Source organism: Lepus europaeus, chromosome 3 (genome assembly GCF_033115175.1).
Source record: "Lepus europaeus isolate LE1 chromosome 3, mLepTim1.pri, whole genome shotgun sequence".
Lineage (NCBI taxonomy): Eukaryota > Metazoa > Chordata > Mammalia > Lagomorpha > Leporidae > Lepus > Lepus europaeus.
Genome location: NC_084829.1, coordinates 31252832 through 31277201, shown reverse-complemented (window position 1 = coordinate 31277201; position 24370 = coordinate 31252832). Strand labels below are relative to the sequence as shown.

Genomic DNA, 24370 nt, shown 5'->3' with positions numbered 1-24370 from the left:
ACCGCACCTGCTTTCTGTGCCCCTGTGCACCGCGCTCCAGCCTGCGCTGGGAGTGCAGTGGCTTCATGCACTGCCTAGTAGGGGGCTCTAGTAACTGAGCAGGGGCACTCCAAATTCTGAAGAGGTGGCGGAGAACGGTCAGGCGACCGCAGGAGCTCAGATTTTATTTGTTTGCAGACTAATTTCCCACACGGCTCCCACAGCCGTGGGGTGGTGGTGGCGGTGGCCTCTCCACGCCCGACTCTATCCGGGGATTTTGAGAGCCGAGGACTTCAGTCTGGGCAGCATCTCTGGAAGGGGTGTTTTCATTGACTCAGCTTTAGCTCCGGGGCCTAGCTCTGAGACCGAGCAAAGCGTTAGATGGGGTGGAGGGAGTTCAGAGCACTTGAGCTTCATCCAGCAGCCGTGAGCATGCCCCCCAGGTCTCTGGGAAATAGAGCACAGGTGGGTGCTGTGTCCATGCTGCCAGCTTAGGGTTGCAGCAAGAGGAAAAAGTGGATTTGCTGCAAGGAGAAGGTGGGGGTCAGACTCGCTGTGTGTGACTTTCGCAGAAGCAGGCAGAAAGAGACCTGTCACCTTTGCTTCCAGAAAAAGAGAACGCGCGAGCAGCACGCCTGAGCCAGGGACACTTGTCTCCTCCAGACTTTCCGCGGCCTCCGTGTGCTCCCCGGTTGATGGGGAATTCTCTTCCCGGCTCCCAGGATCCCAAGGAGACGCTGCGTTTGGGATGCAAGAGGCAGGTTTCCCTCTGCTCACCTTGAAGGAATCACCAAGGGTGGCTGCTGTCTAGGATGCTGGGTTCCAGAGCAGAGCTGGGCTGCAGGGGGTCGGGAGGGGGAACGCCTGGCATCTCAGAGGGACTGGAGCTCCAGGAGGAATTCAGAGCTTGCCAGGACCAGGGTTCTGGAAGGAGTAAGAGGAAGCTGGCGTGTTCCATGCTCGCAGGGAGCCGTGCGCCGGGCAGCTGGGCTCCTGGCCTCCGCGGGCTGCTCCCTGGCAGGTCTGGCTTCATCCCTTTTCTCACTTGGCTGTGACTGTGACACTCACACCTGCTCCTGGGCAGGGAGGCCGTGACCCTGAGAGCCTGCCAGAGAGGAGACCCACCTCGGAGCCAGAGTGGAGGTCTCACTTCTGGCACAAGAGGCCTTTGGAGGAGGCCGAGTGGAGAAAAATGAAGGTGACAGGGTCCGGATTGCCGGGTCTTCCTGCAGTGCCAGCACTCCGTGGGGCTTCTGGGCTTGGGAGGGGATGAAGGAGAGCCCTGAGCATGAGACCACGAGGCCGGGCAGGGAAGTTGCCGCCTGTGGGCCATACATCTTTGGAGCTTCCAGGGGCTGCAAGCAGAGATCGGGACTCAGATGCAGCCGGGCTCCCTCTTGCACAAAACTCCACGATGCTCTCTGTTCCTCGGTGGTCACTCCACCATCCCAGCCCCCAGGCCGGCCTGCACCCCCTGCATGGAAGCTGGCTCTGGAGACCCCAGGGTCAGAGAGAACCAGCAACTCTGCACCATGGACACCGTGAGGATTTGAACAAGGCCCCCTGCTCTGAGCCTCGGTTGGCTCATCTGTAGAATGGGCCTAGGGCCAGCGCTGTGGTATAGTAGATAAAGCCACCGCCTGCAATGCTGGCATCCCATATGGATGCCGGTTCAAGTACCGGCTGCTCCACTTCTGATCCAGCTCTCTGCTATGGCCTGGGAAAGCAGTGGAAGATGGCCCAAGTGCTTGGGCCCCTGCACCCACTTGGGAGACCCAGAAAAGGCTCCTGGCTCCTGGCTTTGGATCGGCGCAGCTATGGCCATTGCGGCCAATTGGGGAGTGAACCAGTGGATGGAAGAACTCTCTTTCTGCCTCTTTTTCTCTCTTTGTGTAACTCTGCCTTTCAAATAAATAAATAAATCTTAAAAAAAAAAAAAAAAAAGGGGGTCTAAGAAGCAATCCCAGCACCAGTGTTGATTAGTTTATTGATGATGGCTGCAGGGAAACAAGACCAGGCCTGTCGGAACTGGTTACCATGGATCCAGATTCGGGCTGACATGAGCCAGGAATCGCTCCGCTGGTGAGACCAACCGCTGCCTGACCTCTCCCCGCAGGCACTGCAGCCTCTGCTGCCCCAACTCCCAAGCCTGGCCCACCCAGCCTGCCTGGTCTTGGACATCGGCTCCCCAGAGGTGACTTCCCTGGGCAGTGGGGAGGGGAGCCAGTCACGCCCCCTTCACCCCCCCCCACGCCCCGCCCCACCTCCTGCTCATCAAGTAACTGTCACTAGCAAGGGACCAGCCAGAGCGTGCCCAAGGATTTCCCCTGGATCTCAACGTGATCATCTAGGGGAGGAGGGCGGGGGCGGCCAGCCCCAGGGCCCCACGCTGTGCCTTGGCGGGGGAGGGGTCAGTCTGGGTGGATGCTTAAGACTCTGAGTTAAGTGGGGTTTGGACAAAGCATCCATGTCAGAGGCTGCAGTGAGCGGGCCTCTGCGCCCCTCCCAGGACTTCCACACCCTGTCCCAGGCTCACCACGGCCCAGACCACTGAAAGCCAGCATCTCCCCCTCTTCTGGAAGGACCCCCTGCCTCAGGCTTTCTCCAAGCACCCGAGTCTGGGTCCCCTGCACCCCGCGTGCCTCCTCTCTGAGACCTAAGCTTCAGTTCCACCCTCAGCAAAGGCCTCCCCGGGCAGATTCCCAGCAAGCCTGAGAGAACGGCCAGCCAGGCCCAGGTGACAGCGACGTCAGTGGCAGGGGTGGGATTGCCGTGTGCCGTAAGCTTCCAGCTTCTACAATAGGGCCGCCTTGAAAGCAGTAAATGGTCACCCCCCAAAACACACACACACAGATACACACACACAGATACACATATACACACACACAGATACACACACAGATACATACACACACAGATACACACACAGATACATACATACAGATACACAGATACATACACACAGATACACACACACAGATACATACACACAGATACACACACGCAGATACACTCACACACAGATACATGCACACAGATACACACATATAGAGACACACACAGATACACACAGATACACATATACACACACACAAATACACACAGAGATACACACACAGATACATACACACACAGATACATACATACAGATACACACACAGATAGACACATGCAGATACACACACAGATACATACATACAGATACACATACAGAGAGACACACAGAGACACACAGACCCAAACCCAGACACAGATACACATACAGAGAGACAAACACATAGACATACACAGACACATACAGACACACACAAACATACACAGACACAAGCACACATATGGTCACACACACAGATACACACACAGACACACAGACACAGAGATACATAGAGACACAGAGACATACACACAAACACACACACAGATAAACAGAGACACACACACAGACACACACAGAAAAGCACACATTTAGTCACACACACACGCACACACTCGCCCTGCTGTTGGGTTCCAGGTGGAGTTCAGGCTGGACGGCCTGAGGCAAACAACAGTGCCTTTCTTCTCGGTGCCAGCGCCAGCCCCAGTGCCAGCAGCGCATCTCCTGGGAGAGCCAGGGCCAGGGCTGTGTGGAGACTGACGCTGGGCACGGACAGGCTCTCCAGAGCAAGGCTGTGGTCCTCACGTAAGCGTGGCCATGACGCACGCTCACTGCGCAGGTGTTTCAGTGGGTAGAGCCCTGCCTCGTGATAGCACCTGTTGAAGGATCTCATTTTAATTGTCTCAAGTTTGTGTCAGGTGGGAATCCTAGCTTACCCTTCTTTATATCCTCAACAGAGTGTGCTGGCTCATCAGTTGGCGTGTTTTCTCCTCACTCTGTCACCGGGCAAACAAGACGGCATGAACTGAGGCTGGCTCTTAGGTAGAGCCGGCGCAGCTCCTGCTCAGAGCCATCTGTGAGGTCACGGCCAGAGCCCCAGACAGAACGACCATGTCCTTGCTGTATAAACACATTACACTTTATTACAAAAAAGACCAACAGAGAGAGGGGTGCTGTGATCTGTCTGCTCCTCTCGGCCCCCTTTGCCCTCTCAGTACAGGTGGAGGGGCAGAGAAAAGTCCAGAAGGCACAGGCAGATGGAGGCCAGCAAGCAGGAGAGCCAGCATTTGGGGTGAAGGTGTAGGAGGACAGGGGCAGCAGGGAACACAGATGAGTCCTATGAGATAAAGCCACCAATGACTTTTGGAGAAAGAGACAGAAAAACAAGCCATCTGGGAGGGCGTGGCTGCTCCTAGGCGGCCGAGGCCGTGAGCAGAAATCCTCTCCTTGTGCACCCCCACAGCCGAGCGAGCCAACCCAGGGAGGAGGCCGCGGGAGAAGGCTTGCGTGGAGCAAGAGTGAAGAACCCCTGGTTCCGTGGTCTTCTCTCGCTCCAGGGGCTCCAGGGCGTGGAGAGGAGGGAGAAGGAAAGAAATCCTCTTTTCTTCGTAGATTTTTTGTTGTTCTGCTTTTTGCATTTTCATTAAAAAGAGAAAGAAAGGCAAGGGTCCGGGGAAGTCAGAGATAAGCCTGTTTCAGTCACAAATTGCGGGCTCTGCTCTCATGGTCCCCACTTCCGGCGGCCCCCACCCACAAAGACAGTGGTGGCGTGGCCTTCCTGAGGCTCCCTCCAGCGAGCGTGGCCCAGGTCCCAGTGTCCTGCGTTGGTCTTCAGCCCACAGGTCCCTCTTCATCCTCCGGCCATCACCTCCTACAGAGAGCGCTAGCCTGTGTTATTCCTTCTTTCTTCTCTTGCCTCCCAGTCTAAAGCCTTCTTGCTAATCACCTCCTCCCAGCCCGTCTCAGCGGAGAAGCAGCAGCAGATGGAGAGTTCATGCTGCCCGTCTTTCTGCCCTTCCTGGAGTGCACGAAATCGACATGTTGAGTCTCAGTCCTCCTCCAGGACAGGGAAGCTCGTGGAAGATGTGGGCGTGGCAGCTCCTCAGCGGTCACCGTGGGAAGGGGATCTGGCCGGTGCCGAGAGTCTGCTGCTCCATCAGGTAGACCGGGTAGGAGTTGGGGCCCCCCTCGTCATCAGGCTCGTTGTCCTCGGCGTCCTGGGTCCGTACACGGCGCGTTCGAGTCAGATAGGAGACCTGCGGTTGGGACGAGAAGCGGAGAATGAGAAGCCTCTGCCTCACCATCTGCCTTCCTCAGCTCCCCGCATCCCAGGCCCTCTCTTCTGTTCTGTCCAATCCTGGACCTTCAGTTTCCTTCTTCCCCAAACCTTGACCTTCATTCCAGCCCCAGATCCAATGCACTGAGTCCCAGACCCCAACTTCAGCCCCCTCTGTCCTGTCCTTCTCACCTTGATACCCTCCATCCTCACACACCCCCACTTCCATTTTCAACCCCTAAATGTTCTCTTCCACACCCCTTCCCTCTGGGCCACGCCCTTTCTCTCTGGGCCACGCCCTTTCCCTCTGGGCCACACCCTTTCCCTCTTAGCCACGCCCTTTCCCTCTTGACCATGGCCATTCCCTCTTGGCCTCGCCCTTTCCCTCTTAGCCTCGCCCTTTCCCTCTGGGCCATGGCCATTCCCTTTTTCTCCCCAGTGAAAGCTTCCACTTCCTGTTGGTTGATTGCCTCCCCTTCGGTTTCACCACCACGACCCCTCTCTTGCCATCGCCTCCCCACCACCCCTCTTCTCCCAGGCTCTCCCCTGTAACCCTGAGCCCTCCTCCCAGCTTCCCTGTCTCATCGTTTCATTCCTCTGGGGCACCCCTGTTCCTTACCAGGAAGATGAGGCCGAGGAACATCAGGAAGAGGATCACAGCCACCAGGACCACAATGACTATGGCCCACGCAGGAAAGGGATCGTTCCCTCCCGTTTCTCCAGCGTGGGAACCTTCCTGGGTGACGTCTTTATCCTGATGGGCATGGCTCTTGTTGCCTGGAACTTCTGACATGACAGAACCTGGGTCCAGTCTAGCTGTGCTGTTTGTAGAAGACCCAGTGGGTACCTGATGGGTGACTGCTGTTTTATTTAAACAGGAAGTAGTGACAGATCTCTTTGTTGTAATCCTGCCTACAGGTCGTGTGCTTTCTGTGGCGGCTGCTGTTTTTGCTGGGTTTTCCGTGGACTGCATTGAGGATTTTCCAGTCTCAGTGGCCAGTGTGGTATTCTTTGGGTGTCCTGTATGCTTTTGGGAGACACTTGTGGCTGACGTGGTCTTTTCCGGGTTTTCTGTGGACGTTGTTAGGACTTGCGTCATAGTCTCATGTGCTGATGTCATCTTTGCTTCATGTCCTGTGGGCTCTACTGGGAATGGTGTGGTCTTCTCACTGACTAATGTGGTCCTTTCGTGTTCCATAGGGGTTTCTTGGGTACTTATGGTGTTTGCATTGGCCAACGTGGGCTCTTCTTCATGCCCTGTAGGGGTTTCTTGGGTACGTGTGATTGTCCTGTGGCCTGGTGTGGTCTTTTCCTCATGTCCTGTGGGCTTCCCTTGGGCACCTGTGACCTTCCCGTTGGCCAACGTGGGCTCTTCCTCGTGTCCTGTAGATGCTTCTTGAGTACTTACAGTCTCCTTGTTGGCTGGTGTGGTCTCTTCTTGTCCTGCAGGGGTTTCCTGGTCATCTGTAGTCTTCGCATTGGCTGGTGGGGTCTTCTGTCCGTGCCCTGTAGGGGCTTCTTGGTCATCTGTAGTCTTCTCGCTGGCCGGTGTGGTCTTCTGTCCGTGCCCTGTAGGGGCTTCTTGGTCATCTGTAGTCTTCTCGCTGGCTGGTGTGGTCTTCTGTCTGTGCCCTGTAGGGGCTTCTTGGTCGTCTGTAGTCTTCTTGTATGCTGGTGTGGTCTTCTGTCCGTGCCCTGTAGGGGCTTCTTGGTCGTCTGTAGTCTTCTCGCTGGCCGGTGTGGTCTTCTGTCCGTGCCCTGTAGGGGCTTCTTGGTCATCTGTAGTCTTCTCGCTGGCCGGTGTGGTCTTCTGTCCGTGCCCTGTAGGGGCTTCTTGGTCATCTGTAGTCTTCTCGCTGGCCGGTGTGGTCTTCTGTCCGTGCCCTGTAGGGGCTTCTTGGTCATCTGTAGTCTTCTCGCTGGCCGGTGTGGTCTTCTGTCCGTGCCCTGTAGGGGCTTCTTGGTCATCTGTAGTCTTCTCGCTGGCCGGTGTGGTCTTCTGTCCGTGCCCTGTAGGGGCTTCTTGGTCATCTGTATTCTTCTCGCTGGCCGGTGTGGTCTTCTGTCCGTGCCCTGTAGGGGCTTCTTGGTCATCTGTAGTCTTCTTGTAGGCTGGTGTGGTCTTCTGTCCGTGCCCTGTAGGGGCTTCTTGGTTATCTGTAGTCTTCTTGTATGCTGGTGTGGTCTTCTGTCCGTGCCCTGTAGCAGCTTCTTGGGTACTCATGGTCTTCCCATCAGTTAATGTGGTCTCTTCTTTATGTCCTGTGGGCTGTCCCTGCACACCCGTGACCTCATTGACCACTGTGATCTTTCCTTCATGTTCTGGAGGGACAGGTGTGTCTTGAGCACCTGTGACCATCTCATGGGCTGATGTGCTCTTTTGGTCCCATCCCGTGGGGGTTTCTTGAGTACTTACGATCTTCTTGTTGGAGAACGTGGTCAATTCTCCAGGCCTTGTAGGCTTTACCAGGGGTGCTGTGGTCTTGGCAGCTGATGTGGTCTTCACATGTTGGGCAGTCCTCAGGGTTGTGTGTGACGTATGTGTATTTCCATAATCTGTAGTTCCTTCTGACTTCTTGGGAGTCCCAGTAGCTTTGTCTGATGACCTTGAGGCTTCTGTGGCTTTTTCTGAGGAAGGTGTGGTTTCTCTGTTGACCTCTGAACTGACGGAGTCATGGAAAGGATTTGTGGTCTTGCGTGAGGCACTGCTCTTGGTCCCTAAAGCAGTGCTCGCCTTTTCCAATGGCCTTACACTTGTAGCTGGCCTTTTGGTTGCTGTTGACCTGCTTGCTGTAGACTTGAGACAAGTTGTCTTGCTCTTGGTTGTTGGGGTTGGCCGTCCCACATCGGCTGATCCTCTGTGTGCCTCAGCAGAGCTAGCATTATCGGCAGAGCGTCCAGTCCGGATCACCGGGGTTTGCCCTTGATGGCTGGGGCTCTGCTTGGAAGTGGGAAGAGCTTCAGGCCGAGCGGTAGAGCGTCCGTGGTCTGAGGCGGTGGAGTTGTCTAGAGGTTTGTGGACTGCACTGGAACGGTGAGTGGTGGTGCAGCGGCGTTTTGGCTTTTGGGTCTTGGTAGGTTTCGGGGGGTCTGTAGGTCTTTGTCCCGAGTGCAAAGCAGACTGCTCAGAGGCAGTACTGCCAGCAAGGGCTGGAGTGAGGGGGAGCAAGTGACCCAACATCGGGGATTCACCCGTTCTCTGAAGTTCTTGAGAGGTAGCAGCACCTGTGGAGGGTGACAGCAGGTAAGACACTGTCCCCGTGTTCTCCCCTGCCTCCCCCCATCGCTAGGAGTCCCGTGTTCCCCTAGATCCGTCTCCCGAGCCAGTCTTCTCTGAGTGCCATGAGATCAAATCCCCACCTCGCCTCCAGCTTCTGGACCCTTGCTCAGACTCTGCCTGCAGCAAAAATGCTGCCTCATTCCTTTCCCACATCTACCCCTCAACTCTTTTTTTTCAAAGGTTTATTTACAGAGTTACAGAGAGGCAGAGGCAGAGGCAGAGGCAGAGAGAGAGAGAGAGAGAGAGAGAGAGAAAGAGAGGTCTTCCATCCACTGGTTTACTCCCCAAATGGCTGCAATGGCCAGAGCTGGGCCAATCCGAAGCCAGGAGCCAGGAGATTCATCCAGGTCTCCCATGCAGGTGCAGGGGCCCAAGGACTGGGCCATCTTCTACTGCTTTCGCAGGCCATAGCAGAGAACTGGATTGGAAGTGGAGCAGCCGGGACTCGAACTGGTGCCCATATAGGATGCTGGCACTACAGGCAGTGGCTTTACCCACTATACCACAGCACCAGCTCCTACTCCTCAATTTTTAATCTCAGGGATTAAACTTCCAAATTCTCCCAAGCAGGTAAGACCTGGCTTCATCTCCGAGTTCAACAAATTCTCCGCTAATCACTCTTTCCCGTTGCCTTCAACTTGACACTAGTGACGTTTGGGGGCCGGTCGACCACCATGTCGCCCTCCATGCCTGTGGGTTGGTAGGCTGTGGGAGCAGGTATGGACTTGCATTTTGCTTCACCAGTGACGTTGAATCCCCTTTGCAGGACAGCGCTCAGAGGAAAAGAAATAACCAGAACCTTATCTTTCCATAACATCCCAACTCTACCCCACAGGTAACAGGGTGAGGGACTGAGGTGAGACCTCTGGGAGAACTTCCCACAAGGTTAGCAGGCTGTGAGTGAGAGCAGTAAGTGTAAGGAGCGGCGAGGAGGAGGAGCAGAGGGAGATGGGAAGTGTTCACATCAGGAGGTGAAGGAGAACAGGAGCCAACTCAGCCCTGCGGCACCCCCAGGCCTCTGGAGCCCCCTCTTTATGTCCCAAAAGCCTCCTGTGGGTGGATGAAGGTGCCCTCTTCAAAGGAAAAGACATTTGGCTTAGAGTTCCGACAGCAGCAAACAAGGCAGCAGATCCTGGGAGGGACTGGCTGCACGTCAGGACAGGGTGTGGGGGTGGGGTGGGGGACAGCCCGTCCGTGGACAGAGACAGGTCTTAATTCCACGGGGAAACAAGCAGGTGGGGCCAGAGGAGGTGTCTCTGCTATCTAGCTGGGACAGCAGGAATCAGGAGATCACCCAAGAGAGCAGCTGAAATTTCCAGGCTGTTAGCTCAGGGCGGCGACCAGAACCTGCACCTGCTCCCAATCACGGGAACCACAATCCACCCAGCTGCCGGCTGGCAAGGAGCAGTGGGGGCTGGGGAGCTCCATCCTGGGATGAATCTGGGTGGGACAAGAGGGGGCTGATAAAGAAACCCAGGTGCCTTCAGGGAACCGAGGTGGGGGAAGGGAGGGGGCTGCACTTCCGCCCCGGCTATGCCATGCCAATCCCATGCTCTGTTTCCCGCGGCTGGCATCCGCTGGGCTCTGGCACCTGCTGCTTGCCCCATAGACGTGGTCTTCTGGGATTCTCTTCTACCGTGACTGCTCTCTCCCCTCCCACGAGGCTCCCGAGACCCTGTCCACCTGTCCTATTGTACAGCTGAAGAACCTGAGTTTCAGGAAGAAACGTGCCACACAGCAGTGGGGACGGCCAACCCCCCCGAGCACTCACGGAGACACAGGACACACACTCACTCTACCTTTCCACAAGAACCCTTTGAGGCGGAGAACTACTCGTGGCCTTGCCAGCTCATGCAGGAGGAAGCAAGGTTCAGAGACATTAAGCAATCATCTCAAGAACACCCAGCAAGGAAGAAGTCGAGCCAGGCTCGGAACGCACATCCTGGGTTGCAGGGCCCAGACGTTCCTGGTTAGGACACAGCACACCACCTCGGGGATGCTCTGTCTCTTGGGGAAAGAAGGATGGTGACACTTGTGAAACTCCTGCATTCCAGGTCCACGCGAAACTGTGAAGCCAAAACATTGTACACATGGGAAGGAGAATGAACAAGGTCAAGGAATTGGCCAAGTCAGGATTCCTGCCCAGGAAGATGCCTGGTGACGTGACAAGGGACCGAGCTGCTGGACAGCAGCCCAGGGTGGCGACTCGGCCGGGCCAGAGAGACGGAGGACGAGGCTGGAGTCCAGGACTGTGTCCGTCGCCAGCTCTGCAGCCTTGCCCGGGTGGTTAAATTCTCTGCCGCTCTCGTCCTCAACCGTGAAGAGGAGCGAGAATGCCGCCCACAGCAGCTCAGTGGGAGGAGTCAGACGCGGGGAGCGCAGAGGGCTCTGGGAAGCACTGCCGGATCCCAGCTGCAGTCTGAATTGGCCCATGCTTTGTGCTGCCCTCCTCGCAGCTCAAAGGGCAGCCTGAACCCACCACCTGCCCTCCTGCCTGGAGCAGCCCAGGGTCGCTCCTGTCCCACCTGCTCCCTCCAGCTCTGTCAGGAGGCAGCCCCTACACTCCTGGGCCACTTCTGCCATGTCTTATCAACATCCATCACTTGTAGTATTCAATAAATACTTCCCCAACAACGGGCGCTTTTGTCTTGTTCGACCCTACGTCTGCAGCCCAGAACCGTGTCTGGCCCATAGGAGGGCCCTTCACAAATATGTACTAGATGATGAATAAAAGAAAACTTCAAGACTAGGGGCCGGCATCAAGGCACAAGCTGGTTAAGCCTCTGCCTGGGACACCAGCATCCCATATGGGCACTGGTTCAAGTCCTAGCTGCTCCATTTTCAATCCAGCTCCCCGCTAATGCGCCTGGGAAGCTAGCACAAGATGGCTCAAGTGCTTGGGCCCCTGCCACCCAATATAGAAAACCCAGATGGAGTTCTAGGCTCCTGGCTTTGTTCTGGTTCAGCCCTGGCTGTTGCAGCCATCTGGGGAGGGAATCAGGGGATGGAAGATCTCTCTGTGTTTCCCTCTCTCTCTCTGTAAATCTGCTCTCAAATAAAATAAACACATCTTTTAAAACAGAAAGAATACTTTAAAACTGATGGGAACTCTTTAGAAGTCTTGCTGGTAACCTTTCTTATGCACATCAGGTAAGAAACACACGTATTGGTGACCTCCAAAGATCGGGAGGCTAAGCGGTGACTTTGACTCTGTTAAGTCACTGAGGCCCTGAGACAATGTGGAGAGAAGGCCTCCAGCCCACAGGTCTGCAATGCTGTGGGCATTCAACTAACAGGCACCGTCAGTAACCAGATGCACAGAACCGGGTCTTGGAATTCCACCTCCGCATTGCACAGCTGTGGGCCTGTGCTAGTAAAATCTGGGGTGAAACTCTGGCGGGGCCTTGGTCCTGAGCCCACCCATGCAGCAAAGCAGGGACCACACTCCCAGGATGAGAGGACCATCCCTTCTCTCCAGGTCTCCCGCGGGGAGCAACTTTATCTCCCCGAGAGGTTTCCACCGTGAGACAGTCATTTCACTTACTACACCGATGGCCTGGGAAGAACTGTTTGGGTCACTGCACATAGGCAGAGTGCAGAGAGGAAAAACAGGCTTTGGCTAAGCCACTGTAGGTGGATGCTCAGCCTTGGGTTAGAGAAACCCCAGAACATCAAATTATGTAGAGCTCCAAAGACCTCTCCCATCAGCTTCATCCTATTTGAAAGGGAGGACATTGGCTAAGCCACTCATGCCTTGTGGCAGAGGTCAGAGGGCCTCTCCCAGAAAGGCATTTCCTAGTATTTCTTGGGGTCCTACCCCCCAAAATGGCTTATTCCATTTACAGTAATGTAGGTAAATGCTCCTTAAAATGTGTATATAGTAGGAGCTCAAGCTGCGATCTAAAACTTAGGCATAGAAACAACAAAGGAAGACTAGGGCCACAGACTCAGCTGGTTGTCTAGGTTCTCCAGGGCAGTCAGAAGGATTTATCTTTCCATTCCCCATTTTCCATAATGAGCACACATTATCGTTATCACAGAAATGAACTTGAATAGCACTCGTTGCAGGAAAATGTCCTTGCGGGATTCTCAGGACCCCAGCCCCACCTGTGCTGCCCTCCGAGCTGACGTAAGGTGGACTCTGCACCTGTGCCACCCAGGCTGCGTGACACTGGCCCTGGGGTTCCAGCACCAAGCACTAGGAATGACTTCCTACAGGCAAGACAGGGCAAACCATTTTTGTGGAATAAGGGGGTACCTCAGAACCATGGGCTAAAAGGGGTTCCCCTAAACTGTGGGCTAAGGGGCTTCCTCCATCCAGTCACACCTCGTCCCTCCCTGCTGGCCTCACTATGGACACAGGTGTGTGCCTAGCCCTAACCCATCCACCCCAGCCCAGCCTCAATTCCTCCCCGCTCTTGCCCACTCACTCTTTTCTACAGGATCCAAGCACCCGGCTCCTCTTGCCCTTATCCCACCCTCTCCCTCCATCCCACCTAGCCTGGCTCTGGCGAGGCCACACCCACAGGGCCCTTCAGATCCATTGCCCCCTGCCCTAAAGCAAACCTCCTTCCCAATGGCTATGCCTGGCGGTGATTCACAATGCGGTCCCTTCTGCCCCCTGCTGGCCGCTCCTTCCTGAGCTGCAGCCAGAGGGAAGGTGGACGGACAGTCTGTCCGACAGGAAGAGCCAGAGAGGGCGGGCAAGGAGGCTGGGGGCAGCTCTGGTGCTCTGCTGTCCCCAGACCCTCCACGCAGAGGGAGCCAGCATCAAGTTGGCCTCAGACGCGATACACTGCAGAGACGGATCTCAGGCAGCTCAAAGCCCCTGTCCCCTCTGATCCCAGCATGACCCTGTGCTCAGAGGAGCACACCCTCCTAACCCATCACCCTCACTCAGACACGACCGGAAGACACTGCCTGGTGCTTTGTGCTCTGGCTGAGATCGCTGGCACCATTGCCGTGAGTGACTCTACCCCCCAGCACTGCATGTCGCCTTTATGAAGACCCCTGGGAAGGAGGTTTGCTTTAGGGCAGGGGGCAATGGATCTGAGGGCCCTGTGGGTGTGGCCTATTGCCCAGGCCCCCTTCACACTGGCCCTGTGCTTGCATCTCTGCTCCTGGTCCAGTCACCGTAAACTAAGCCTGCAATTTCATCCCGTCTGTGGAGTCTGCTGCACCCATCAACTCGTCACACTCACTTTCTCCCCAAAGCCCTGGGCTGCCTCCCCGCTGTGAAATGAGCTGCCACAAGGAGTGAGGGGGCACCCAGAACACAGTCCGGTGCACTGTAAATGCCCAGGGAGCAACAACTCTCAGCAACATCCTCCCCATCTCACAACGGGTGTAGACATCAGAGGGTCTGAGTCAGCTCTAGAAGCTGGGTCTGCACAGCACAGGGTTCCGAGGGGGAAACGCTTGCCCACAGCCACCCTCGGGGAGGCAGGGGGCAGAGGGCATCTCACTCCCTCTGTGCCCCCACCCCCACGTGATCTCTGGTCTCCCTCCTCTCATGTACAAGATGGGAGTGCGAATCACCATCCAGGGATGCGGAGATGAAATGAGACAAAGAACCATGGGTCTCTGGGAATTTGTCGCATGCAGCGTGCTCAAAGGAAGGAGGTCCCCAGCCCTGCCCACCCGATGTCTTTATGCAAAGTTGGAGAAGCCCCTCTGGGTGGGTGCAGCCCTAAGGGCCTTGGCTGAAGGAGCAGAGAGAGCAGGGGAGCTCATCTCCTGCATCCCTCTCTGCTAACCTCCGCCCCCGTGCCCGCTCCCTGTCACTCATTTCTGGGATTGGCCATCCCACTCCACGAACACAGAGACACAAGCCCCTTCTGAAGTCTGCACCCCTGTGCGAAGATGGTCCCTCTGCCCCGGAAGCATCTTACCTGCCTCCCAAGAAGCCAGAAGGAGGAGGAAGCAGCACTGGAAGCCAAAGGTGGAACGGAGTCCGCAGGCCGGCTGCGCCATGTCAGAGCTGGGTGGCAGCTTGGGGACATGGGCTGAGGACCCCGCGTCTTATATGGAACGGGGTTTGACGTCACAGGGACTGGGGCCCCTTGGGACTAAGTCTTAAGCAAATGGAGCCGCCCCACCCCACGGGGCTGCCCTGATAACGCGAGACCGCAGGTGCCGTGTCATGAGCCAGGTACCTGCATGCTTGCGTAAGGGGTGGGATTTGGGGCAGGGAAGGAGAACCAGGAGGGGGCAGGCTCTTGACCCAGCCCCAGCGGCTGGAAGGGTTGGGCAGGGGTGGCCCCCAGCTGACAGGTTCTAGAAGGACTGGGCGCTGGCCGGGGCTGGCCAGGCAGGGGCTCTGGGTGGAAGTGCCCATTCTAATCCATCGCCAGCTTCACACTTCGCCCTCCTCTGGCCTCTCGCGTCAGCTGAGCCCTCCACACCCCTTACTCACACACGGCCACTCTTCCTGCCCTGGGTGGAGCTGGCCACAGGGGATCAGGTGAAAGAGCAGAGGAGGGAGAAGCCAGAGGCAGGTGCTTCCAGATGTTCCCCCGACAGCACAAGCTGTGGGAACAGCGAGGTCCAGAGAGCATGAGGTGGACAGAGAGCCCGGGGGCCATCATCACACACTTCCCTGAGGGGACAAACACCTCCCCCCATCCAGAGAGACTGAGTCTGCCGAGTCGCTGGGTATTCGGGGCTCCTACCCAGTCCTGCCCCCAGCTCCCTATTCCCAATGGCCATTTCTTTGCCTTGAAGCCCTCATCCCAACTCCCCAACAGGCACCCAGATATCACTTCTCAGAGCTCCTGAGACCCTCCCCACCCCTCCTCCCCCGTCTGCTTCCCTTCCTCCTCCCTCCCTGCCTAAAATAAGCATTAGCTCAGAGAAGGTCACTGGTCTCCCCAGTAGGGTGCCTGGGGCTGGGACAGAGGGGTCTCAAGGAGGCCCCACCCCACTCTGTTGCTGGCTCCAGGCTTGCTCCCAGTCTCCTTAATGGAGAGTGAGCTCCCCAGGGACTGGGCTTTGTCTTCATCCCCTGGGGCAGTGGGTGGGGGAGGGGCGGGGTGTCTGGCCCACAGTAGGAGCTCACAGGTGCTTCCTCCCCAGGATGGAGTGGAGGTAGGGCTAAGGAAAGGGAGTGCAGCAAGGTGAGTAGAGAGGCCAGGCCCCGGGCCAGCTGGGGCTCCTGCAAGGTTTATAGTACTGAACCCATGGCTTGCTCTCATCGCTTGGTGTGACTTGTCCCTAAGCCCTAGGCAGGGCTGGAATGGGTGGGAAGAGGCCAAGTGCTCATTAATGCAATTGATGGGAGATTAATGAGACTCCACGGAGTCAGGCCAAGACCTGACTCCTCAGAACCGGGCATGCTGCCTCCCAGGCATGGCGTCCTGCAGGACGGGGAAACTGAGGCAGAGGCAGGCTTTCCCCTGCAACTCCACCGGCGCCCAGGGCTTCCTGACAGCTCCCCTTTCCCCTAGCCCCCCACCCCAGGCTCTCCCCAGGGACCTAGGCCCCCAGGACAATGGCTGTCTACAGGAGAGGGCAACTGTAGCTCCCCAAGGGAAATCTGGAAGTTTCTGGAGACCTTCTTGTCACACCTTCCAGGGGGGTGCTCTTGGCATCTGGTGGACAGAGGCCAGGGGTGCTGCTAACCCCTAGAATGCCAAGAACAGCCTCCTCAACCGACAATGACAGCCCAGGATGCTGGTCCTGTCACAGGTGCAAATCTCCGCTTTGGAATAAGCTTTTGTAAGAATTATTTCGAGTTATTTATTTGAGAGAGAAGGAGAAGGAGAAGGAGTGCTCCCATGTGCTGGTTCTCCCCCGAATGCCTGCCATGGCCCAGCCGGGAGCAGGCCAAGCCCGGAGTCCAGAAGGTAATCTGGGTCTCCCATGTGGGTGGCAGGGATCCAACCCCTTGAGCCATCATCTACCCCTTGTGCCTCCCAAGGTGCACATGAGCAGGGAGCTGGAATCAGGCGCAGCCGGGACTGGAACCCAGCACTCGGACACGGAATGCAGGCCTCTCCAACCAGGGTCCTAACCGCTGCACCAAACGCCTGCCCCTGGAGTAAGTGGACCCGGCATTCGTGAATGAGCATGCTACTCCCCCCGCCACCCCCACCCCGCCTTTTGCAGCCACAACTCTACCCAGAGGGCCCAGGCACCCAGGGTAGACGGAGCTGGGAGCAGGTGGAGACCCAGACTGGTCTCTGAAAGTCAGCAGAGGCTGTTTCGTCTGAGCGGGAGGCCGAGGGCCCGGCCAGGAAGCAGCCCCGCTGACCTCGGAGGCGTGCGCATTTTGGGAGCTGAAGAATGTGCGACGCGCCTCACCCAGGAGGCCCAGCCTGAGGCTGGCAGCGCCCTCCTCACTTCACGGGTGCGGACAAGCAAGCCGCAGAGTGGGGAAGCGGCTTTTCCAAGGCCACTCAACTGCTGAGTGGCAGGGACCAGACAAGGACGAAGCCCTGCACAGGGCAAACACACAGCAGCCGGGAGACTGTGGCGGGGGAGGGTACCAGTTTATTAAGCAGGAATTGTGTCCACCACCATCCCGGGTGTGGTCTTGGGAGATTCCTCCATCTGCCTGATGGGAATGAATCAGAGGGTCCTGTGGGGCTCACTATGGAGGGGGTGTGAAGGGGAACCCCCCCTTCTTGCTCCTGTGGCCAAGAGAAGCATCCTCAGCTAAGGGGCTTCTCCGGGAGTGGGGAAGGGTGGGCATGGGAAGAAAAGGCTGGGGGCAAGGGTTCCACCCGATCCGACCCAGATTCCGTGGTGGCGGGCAGGCCCCGGGAGCCCACCTAGCCCCGGCCCTTCCTTCTGCAGAGGAGAAAGCCACAGGCACAGGAAGCTGGGGCGGGACGGGGCCTGGAATCAGCCTGGCTCTGAGCCTGGCAGCGGAATTCTCCTTACACCTTCTGTGGGGGACACCTGGCAGGGGCGGGTGGGGGAGGCAGTGATCCCCGGAATCCACCCTCAGGAAATGGTCTCAGCCAGGGTGAATGGGACAGGTGGACCGGGGACGGGTCTGACAGCGGAGGAGGACCAAAGGGGTAGGGGTGTGCGGTTGTCCTGGTCCCGCCCCTTCACTTGACAGAGTAGCGCTGCCTGCTGGCCTCCTGGTGGCAGCTGTAAGGGGTCACGGAAGTGCAGCCGCAGCCCATGTTCACTTCCCTTCGGAGCTGGCAGGCCTGTGAGACAAGAGACGTTGAGGACGGGTTGAGCAAGGGAGCTGGGACCCCACTGCCCAGCCCTCAGCTCCTCCGCTGTGAAAGTTGTCAGAATCAACATGGAGTCCCTTGCGTCAACCGTCACCAAAAACTCAAGCAGGGAGGTTATGAAGGAAGGGTTCTCGTCCATGGGTGCGCAACAGGACGCCCACAAAGACTTTTCCGGAACCACGTGCCTTCCCAGAGGCCATTGCAGCCTCATGCACAGGACTTCTGCACACATCTGCCCACCGCTGTCTGTCCAGCCCCGGGTCAGCCTCACCCCGGTGATCGCCACTGTGGCCAGAGGCACCTGACGCAGTTCTGCCTTCGGACCCTTGGAGAACGCCCATTCTTACTGCGATGTGCTTCTTCCTGGCGCCATGCGCGGCTGTCCCCAAGCCGGCACAGGAGAATCTCTCCGATGGTTTCCCTATTTACACCGGCGCCGTGGACTACTGCCCCAGCCCCAGCCTCCCAGGGTCTCAGGGCCTCTCCTGGAGAGCTCTACACGCGGGAGGCCGCGGGAGCCTCCAACAGCCCTGTGAGGCAGGCGTCACCTTGGCGGCCCCATCTGTGACATGAAGGATCCTGCCATCTCCCCGGACACACGGCTGCCATGACCTGTGACCTGCACGGCTCCTAGCACAAACCAAGTGCTGGGTGCGCTTTCATTATCCCTGTTAATAGAGACCCTGAGCACAGAGAGATTAAGTAACTTGTAAAGGCCACACAGTCCTCATGGCAGAGCCAGGACTCCAAGGATTGACCCTGCCTCGCCCCGAGCGAGCTCCATCAGGTTCGCAGGCTGCCCAGCCCCGGCCCCTCTCCCAGAGGCCCCAGCTCACCATCCCCCCCAGGCCCAAGTCCCTCAGCCAGTCACACGGGGCTCCTCCCCCCCAACACACACCTGTCACTCAGCACCGCAGGCTGTGGCTGTCGCCTGAGCCCTGCCCTCCTCAGAGTCCTAGGGGCCCAGGGCCACCCGCACGGGCCTCGGGGACCCACAGATTTGGGCGTCAGTTTCACTCACCATCTTGACTCCATACATCAGGCTGACGATTGCGGCCACCAGCGTGATAGTGATCAGCACGATGGCCCAGTCTGGGACAGAGCCCTTCTGAGGCTTCAGGGCTGAGGAGCAAAGGGGGGACAGGTGGGCGGGGCAGTGACGTCTCCCGCCCTCCACGGCCCCACGGACCAACTCCACGTCCCCACGACTGTCTTCCTGCGACTCTGCTGTCCCTGTGGCTCTAAGTCCTCATCTCTCTGTCCCATCCCCTGGGGAGCAGGATCTCCGCGGAGGTCCAGTCACCTCCTCCGACACCCACAACCCTCCTCTCTCAGAGCGCAGGCTCCGCTGTGCGCCTGTCTCCTGCGATGCCTCTGCACTGTGAAGGCTCCTGGGGCACCCCTGAGCCCCAGTCCTCCTCCCACGATCCTCCCTGGTTCTGGGCCCTAGGGAGAACCAAAGCCTGCTGTTCCAGCTTCCCGCACTTCCTGCCTGGGGAGAGCCATGCCCACCTCCTCCTACTAGGAATGAGTAGGGGGTTGGGGTGGACAAAGGGAGAAGTGGGGCAGGGCCTGCTCTGGAGGGGATGCTTCCTGCCCTGGACAGACAGATTGGGCCACCAAGAGAAAGATGAAAACCTTTCGAGGAGGTGATCTGGTACCAGACATCTGGCTGTTGGTCTGACCAGCCCAAGAGGCCAGCACAACTCCCTTAAGACACAGAGACACCTCCCGACAGACCCAAGCCACTTTTGGAAGCATGACTGCCCCCGTAGCCCTCCCAGGGGCAGGGGAGGCTGCTGGAGAGCAGAAGAGAACCGGCCCTTCCATCAGCTCCCTGGTAAATGACCACGCAAACACGTGCTGGGTCACATGATGGCTTCTTAGGTGACGGTGGGCCCTAGGCACGAGGGTGGTCCTGTAAGATTACCAGGAACACTCCTGTCACCTTAGCGACCTTGTGGGCCTGTCATAACATCACAGCACAGGGCATTCCACGGTGGTGACGCCGGGGTAGACACTTGCGTGAAAGCACAGTACATACAGCTATGCACGGGACCCAGCACTTGACAGTGATGATCAATGGCTAAGGGACTGGTCTAGACATTTACCGTGCTATGCTCTCTGTCATTATTGTAAAGGGCGCTCCTACTCGTAAGAAGGAAGTTTGCTGTAGAACACCATGTCCCGTCACCCCGGGAGCAGCCCTCCACCTGCACATCTCCTGCTGCGTCCAGAGGTCACATCGAGGGATTGCCCTACCCCTCCAGCCTCGTGCAAGCCACTCTAAGACAAGTCTTACAACGATGGAATCACCTACAGGGTTCTCACGGTGTGTCCCCATCACTAAGCAAGGCCTGAACCGAAGAGCACCTCACCTGTCCCGGGACTGAGCCCAGGGGAGGAGGTGGGCACTCCCGTAGCTGGCCCAGCCACATTGGATCCAGATGTCCCAGGCACTGTCAGAGCACCACCAGGGGCCGTGATGGGGGAGACAGATCCTAGGAGGGCAGAGAGGGAAGTGGCTGGAAGAGACGCACGCCAGAGCAAAGCCAAGACGATGTGAAGGAAAGGCCAAAGTGGAGGACTCCCAGCCTCAGATCGCAAGGCTGGCTACCAGGCAGTCGCTAAGCAACCGGGCACCAGAGGGGGAACTGACAAACAGAAGCCGAGATCAGAGCCCAGAACGGGACCCACACCAGGAAGGTCCTTGGGTCTTTGAAATAAGCGGGTCTGGCCTAACAGGATATCTATAAGGGGGGAAGTGCACTTTGACCTCTGCCTCATTGCACACACAGAACCTCGGATGAGTCAGAAGCTAAATGGATGAAGTCTCTGGAATGGGGAATGTTGTCATGATCTCAAAGTAGGCAAAAAAAGAAAGAAAAAACCTCAGGTGGGAACAAAGGTCGATAGACAAAACCAGAAGGAGGGACCCTTGGGCAGCCACGCGAGGAAGCCGCCCGGTGACGCCCGGGAAATTTCAGGTTCTCACTCGGCACAGGCAGCCCCAGCCTGAGCTGCGGGCCCCACGGCTCTCTGGAGACGGACAGGGCGACAGAAATCTCACCTGGTGCCACGGAGGGGGGAGAAACTGTTGAGAAGCTTCCAGAGATGGAGGGGAGACCCCCAGACACAGTGGGGAGACTCCCAGAGACGGAGGGGAGACCTCCAGAGACAGAGGGAAGACCCCCAGAGATGGAGGGGAGACCCCCAGAGGTGGAGGGGAGACCTCCAGAGACAGAGGAGAGACCCCCAGAGACGGAGGGGACACCCCCAGAGACAGAGGGGGCACCCCCAGAGGCAGAGGGGAGACCCCCAGAGACAGAGGAGAGACCCCCAGAGACGGAGGGGAGACCTCCAGAGACAGAGGGGAGACCCCCAGAGACGGAGGGGAGACCCCCAGAGACAGAGGGGGCACCCCCAGAGGCAGAGGGGAGACTCCCGGAGACGGAGGAGAGACCTCCCGAGATGGAGGGGAGACCCCCAGAGACAGAGGGGGCACCCCCAGAGGCAGAGGGGAGACTCCCGGAGACGGAGGAGAGACCTCCCGAGATGGAGGGGAGACCCCCAGAGACAGAGGGGGCACCCCCAGAGGCAGAGGGGAGACTCCCGGAGACGGAGGAGAGACCTCCCGAGATGGAGGGGAGACCCCCAGAGACAGAGGGGGCACCCCCAGAGGCAGAGGGGAGACTCCCGGAGACGGAGGAGAGACCTCCCGAGATGGAGGGGAGACCCCCAGAGACAGAGGGGGCACCCCCAGAGGCAGAGGGGAGACTCCCGGAGACGGAGGAGAGACCTCCCGAGATGGAGGGGAGACCCCCAGAGACAGAGGGGGCACCCCCAGAGGCAGAGGGGAGACTCCCGGAGACGGAGGGGACACCCCCGGAGACGGAGACGGAGGGGAGTCCCCCAGAGATGGAGGGGAGACCCCCAGAGGCAGAGGGGACACCCCCAGAGGCGGAGGGGAGACCTCCAGAGGTGGAGGGAAGGAGTCCAGATGCTGCATCAAAGTTCTCCCCTGGGATCAGTTGTGCTGTTGGCAAAGAAGAAAAAACAGGATGGGGTTACAAGAGCCGGCTGTCTCCCCGGGTGCCACGTCCTTATCCCCACCCCAGACCTCCCGTCCGAGCCCACGTCTGACCGTGTGCAGCCAAGGCCTGCAGGCCCAGGAGCAGCACCAGCGTGGCGTCCATGGTGCTGGCAGATGTGTCCGGCCAGGCTCATCGCCCCAGCTTTTTAAAGGGTCCGGAGCCTATTACGAGTCCCGGGAAAGCCAGGCGTGCCAGGGCTTCCATCAACAAGAGGATCGCCATCCCCAGGGAGAGGCCACCAAGCCGTCCACAGGGATTAAGCTGTCCCAGCCTGATCCCAGGAAGCACCAGCAAGGAGAATGAGTAAGAGTCTGAGGACTCCCCCACCTGGCCCTTGGGCTTTTCTCGGACAGGGGCCCCACTCCCCGGGTCTGAGCCAGTCCTCGGAACAGGGAGACCCTGCTGTCCTCCCCCAAGATCGTCCTTCTGCTAAGACAACCACTGGGGACTGGGACATGCGGGCCCTTGAGGAAGCAGCATTTGGAGCTGGGCTTGGGGGCAGATGGTCAGGCCTGAAGTCTGTGCAGCTGAGCTACAGGAGAACTGGGGCTGGACAGGGGGTGCTGGACGCCCGAGCCATCCCCCGCCTAGACGCTGCGCCCACAAAGCTTTCCTTCCTTGGCAGGGAGCGCGGAGGGCAGAAGAGGGGCTCGAGGACAGTGCCGACTCCCAGATCCCGAAGCTCTGCGCAGAGCTGTGTGTTCTCGGCCAGTCCTGGCCACGTCTGCATTTCTGCACTTGTGAAGGGACCTGAAGGGTCTTCCCGGGCAGTAGCGGAAGTCCCCTTGGTAAGGAGCCTGGCAAATGGCCGCAGCGGCCGTGGTCACAGAGTGGGGGGCGCCAGCGAGGAAACAGGTGGGGGAGCTCCCACTGTTCTCATAGGCCAGCCGCTGCCCTTGCCCTGCCGCAGCCTCCGGGCTCTGCAGCGCTTCTGGCCCATTCTCCCCACCACTGTGGCCTCCCTGTCCTCTTAGCCAAGCCTGGGGCTCTCCAGTCGTCTCACTTGACATCAGGCTGCAGGTCCTGCCCCCAACTCCATTCTCTGCCTTTGCTTTTGGTTTCTCTCCCTAACTCTGCTGGTACCCCTCCTCGACGACCCCACCCCACCAAAACCCTGCCCAGGGTCTCTCCCTCCTCATTCAGTGTCACTGGGTCTAGGGGAGGGAGGCGGTGCTCAGGGAAGAGGGAGGAAGTGGTGCAGGTCCCGGGGGGGGGGAGAGGGGGGGCCCATCAAGCAGCTCTCGGGAACCGAGGGACCCTCTGCTAAACACCCATGTGGCATCCCGAGGCTGGGTCCCTGTCTCTGGGCGGCTGACCCTCTCTGGGCAGCAAACAACTCAATGGGCCCCACACTCTCTCTGAGCTTGCCCATGCGTGGGGAGTGTGCGTGCCAGGCAGGGGCCCAGGAGAGCGAATGAAACCCAGGCCTGCACCTGTGTGGCAAAGTAGGCAAAGATGAAAGCGCCCACAAGCCAGCTCTGTCACCTGGAGAGCCACTAAGGCCGGGGTGGCGATGGGGGAGAGGCCACGACACCTGGGTTTGGTGTAAAGCACCCCTCCCTTTTGGGCCCACATTCCTGAGCCCTTGGGTGGCAAGAATGCTGAAAATTAATAGCAGTTAATAATTAATCCCCAAAGAGCCACAAGAGGCCCAGGCCTGGGTGGGGTCCAAACACCAGCAGGCAGGACCCCTCCCTGGTCCCCACTTCTCTTTCTGCTTCCCTCCCCACAGGACCAGGCACCACCCCTCTTTGAGTGCCTTGGACAAGGGTGGACACAGAGTTGAGTAAACAGAGGGGGGCCCCCTTTACTTTCCCCAAGAGCCCAGCAAACAGCTCTCTCCCTGCACTCAAAACCACCCTGGGAGAACCTGAAAGTCCAGTTGCCCGCCTCCGTGGCCCCCTGCCCGCCCCGACCCCCAGCAGTTCCCCCAGACTCCTCTGCTAAGGACCGAGGGGGAGGAGAAAGCCTGGCCACCCAGGCTTCAGATCTCTCTGGGCTCACCGAGAAGGAAGGCGGCCACCATGGGGCGTGGGCTGCCCTTCTTCCTCCTCCTGAGCCTCCTCCACAGCTCTGATGGAACAGGTGAGGGCTGGAGGGGGCACGCCTGGGTCCTCAGAGCAAGGGGAGGCCAGAGAAGGGGAGCGGGAGGCGGTCCAGGGCTGTGCTCCTGAGGATTCGCGGCTGCACCCCGGCATCTGAGCGGTGCTGCCAAGGGGCTGTGGAGGCAGCAGGACTGGGCGGGGTGGGGGTGTGCAGCCCTGATCGCCGGGTGTTAAGCTGCACTTCTGTGTCCCAGGCCCAGGTCTGACTTTGCGGCTGAAACTGAAAGAGTCTTCCCTGGCAAACGGCTCCTACGACTCTGGCTTCCCTGCATGGCTTAAGGAGGTAGGTCTGTGGGAGGGGAGGGCACGGGGCCGCGTGTCTCCACGTCAGGGCCGGCCCAGGGTGGGAGCGGGGAGACAGCCAGCATTTCACCCACCAGCCTCTCTGTTGCCAGCTCTGCCTCCTCCTCCGGCTCCCACCGGGGACCAACGTCACCCTCCATCATGCAGGACCCCCTCGCCACACCATCTGCAGAGCCTGAGGGCCCCCGGCTGAGGTGTGGGAGCCCCGGCCCTGTGTTCCATCAGGTCCTCGCCCTCCTGAGTGCCAATAAACCTGCAGAACCAGTGA

The 24370-nt window shown here is 58.5% G+C and overlaps 2 protein-coding genes across 2 annotated transcripts; one reads left to right on the top strand and one right to left on the bottom strand.

Moving 5' to 3' along the window:
- Positions 1-4962: 4962 nt before the first annotated feature.
- Positions 4963-14382, bottom strand: LOC133756469 (mucin-like protein 3). Its single transcript, XM_062187151.1, has 5 exons — positions 14301-14382; positions 8268-8354; positions 6471-7451; positions 5749-5807; positions 4963-5109 (listed from the first exon to the last, which is right to left on the bottom strand). The coding sequence occupies exons 1-5, from the start codon at positions 14380-14382 to the stop codon at positions 4963-4965; spliced, it is 1356 nt and encodes a 451-aa protein (XP_062043135.1).
- Positions 14383-23710: 9328 nt separating this feature from the next.
- Positions 23711-24370, top strand: SFTA2 (surfactant associated 2). Its single transcript, XM_062187397.1, has 3 exons — positions 23711-23779; positions 23994-24082; positions 24195-24370. The coding sequence occupies exons 1-3, from the start codon at positions 23719-23721 to the stop codon at positions 24279-24281; spliced, it is 237 nt and encodes a 78-aa protein (XP_062043381.1). The 5' UTR covers positions 23711-23718; the 3' UTR covers positions 24282-24370.